The sequence below is a fragment of the Dipodomys ordii genome, unplaced genomic scaffold (genome assembly GCF_000151885.1).
Source record: "Dipodomys ordii isolate 6190 unplaced genomic scaffold, Dord_2.0 Scaffold104, whole genome shotgun sequence".
Lineage (NCBI taxonomy): Eukaryota > Metazoa > Chordata > Mammalia > Rodentia > Heteromyidae > Dipodomys > Dipodomys ordii.
Window position 1 is genome coordinate 3,764,268 of NW_012267320.1, and position 2,250 is coordinate 3,766,517.

General features: G+C 56.5%; 1 protein-coding gene across 1 annotated transcript in view; it reads right to left on the reverse strand.

Annotated features, from left to right (window-relative positions):
* Nucleotides 1-2,165: 2,165 nt before the first annotated feature.
* Nucleotides 2,166-2,250, reverse strand: part of Olig2 (oligodendrocyte lineage transcription factor 2) — a 1,024-nt gene continuing 939 nt past the window's right edge. The window contains exon 2 of the mRNA XM_013027436.1: nucleotides 2,166-2,240. Within this exon, the coding sequence (XP_012882890.1) occupies nucleotides 2,166-2,240 (75 nt within the window). The remainder of the gene's footprint in view (nucleotides 2,241-2,250) is intronic.

The window sequence follows — 2,250 nt, forward strand, 5'->3', positions numbered from 1 at the left end:
GGAGGTTGTTGCCTAGGAGGCTCCCGGCTGGCCAGAGGACTCATGTATTGCAGGCACCAGGCTGACTTTTGAGGAGTGTGGATTTTGGGTCCTGTCTTCTGGCAGAGATGTGGCAGCATAAGTCCTCAGAAAGCTGAAGCTTAAAACCAATGTCCAGAATGTGTCTTAATAGTACCACCTGGCCCAGTCTGTATGACTGCTTAAGAAAGAGCAGAGGTGTGTGTGTGTGGGGGGGGGGATTGAGTTCTCTGCTATCTCCCAGTGGTCCCAGCTCCGGGCAATTTGGGGTTCAAGGCCTGAGTGGGCACCAGGGAAGGTGGAAGAAAGCTCTCCTGCGGCTCTTGGCCCCCAAAAGGTCTAGGCAGTGGTGGACTGGGGGTGAGGGTGGGGTAAGCATTGTCTGGCTTGAAGCTGAACCCCAGAGCCCATGAAACGGAGTGGAGCGTGGAGCGGGAGTAGACATTGCCCATCATCCTTGAGAAAAGTCCAGGCAGAATGGACGCCTGAATGTCCAGACCCGCAGCTGAAGTGTGGGTCCCTGCAGGCCCAAAGTTCCACAGCAGCAAAGGGAAGTTTCCCTCTTCTGGCTCAGTCTTGTCCTAAAGGAAAAGGGGGTTCCTGATCTCATTGGGGGGTGGGGGAAGGAGGCATGTGTGGTAACAAACATGGAGGATGGGCTCAGTAGTGTTTAAAGGGAAGGTGCGGAGGGCCTTAGGGGGGTGATGATGGTGGACAGACAATCTTTATCTGCCTCTAGGGGGAAAAGCCAGCAAAGTGATTTCCAAATCCCGTCCCTGGGAATGGTAACCATCACCCCCCTTCCTGGGCTGGCTGCTTGCTCTCTACCTTCTTTCACATGACGAGAAGCACCTGGTGTTCTTTAAATTTTATTTAAAATTCCAACACTCGATCATTTATCTCGTTCTTACAACCAAACAAGTAATAAATATTATTTAGCACATTTTTTTTCTTTTTACAAAAATAAAACAAGATGATACACACTCTGCCATCAGGAGCCCCGCTATCAGAGGAAGTTGCTACCCAGGGCCCCATATTACCACTTGGGCCTGCCAGGCCCATGGCGAGGAGGCAGGGAGCCTGTGGAGGGGTTTTTGCCATTTGTGTTAAACTTGGCGACAAGAAGCCATACAGAGAGGAAAGGAGGCTCAGACTTCGGTGAGGCTCTGACAGTCACCAGCTCAACCCTCTTAGCATGGCGCACTTAGGCCGTCGTTGATATTCTATTTACATACCCGGGAAGTTAAAAAGCCAACGGAAACCCTCACGTAACTCACAGTCACTTTTCTTTTTAACTGCCAAGACCTTGCGTACCACCCCCCAAGTCTCTTCTCAATCGAGTAAGAAACAAAAATCACCTTGTGCTCAGAGACGAGGGGGTGGAGAGGAGTTGGGGGGGGGGACAGAAGGAGGGCTAGTTTCTACTTTAAAAATAATACCTAAAACCCACTAAACACCCACCCTTTAGATGGGGCAGTTAGGGGTCATTCCGTCCACAAGTGCTTCTATTCTGTGCGTCTGTGAAACTTACTCATCGTGTTGCTGCAAGAACAGGCACAGACTTATTAGAAGCCACCACCCCCGCCCCCTGCCCCTCAATCACCGGGGAACACCCGGAACCACAGCCACAGTTCTAAGGAATACGGAGATGGGACGCGGACAGGGAAAGTGCTTGCGGAAGCCGCGCCAGCTTCAGCTCGCCCACTGCCCTTGGCCAGGGACGACCCGGGGACGGGGGGGGGGGGGGGGATGGAGACCCAGACATGGCTTCTGCCGTGCGGTCCCCAGTGTCTCCCGCGGGCCAAGAAACGAGGAGGAGAAGGAGGAATCTGTCCTCGGTGTCCTCGATGTCCCCCGCTCCCCGCACCCCTCCACGATGCGCCGTGGTGGGGGGCCAGAGTCTGAACACCAGGCAAACCAGGGTCCGAGTGAAGGAGGCTGGGGACTTGACCATCTCTGCGCCCCCCCCCCGCGCCCCGCATCCCCAATGCTGGCGTCCCCATCCTCCCTTTCCCAGTCCCCTCCCTCCCCGACCCGTTGTCTGCGCCCCGGCGCCAGCCAGCCTGTCCTCGCTTCCCCGCCGCCGTCGGGGATCTGGGGGGTGGGGGGTGCCCCTAGCTCTCCAGTCCGCGCCGGCACCCGCCGGCTCACTTGGCGTCGGAGGTGAGGCGCGGCAGGCTGCCGGCGCCCATGGCCGACACGTGGTGGTGCGGCGGCGGCACCTGGCACATG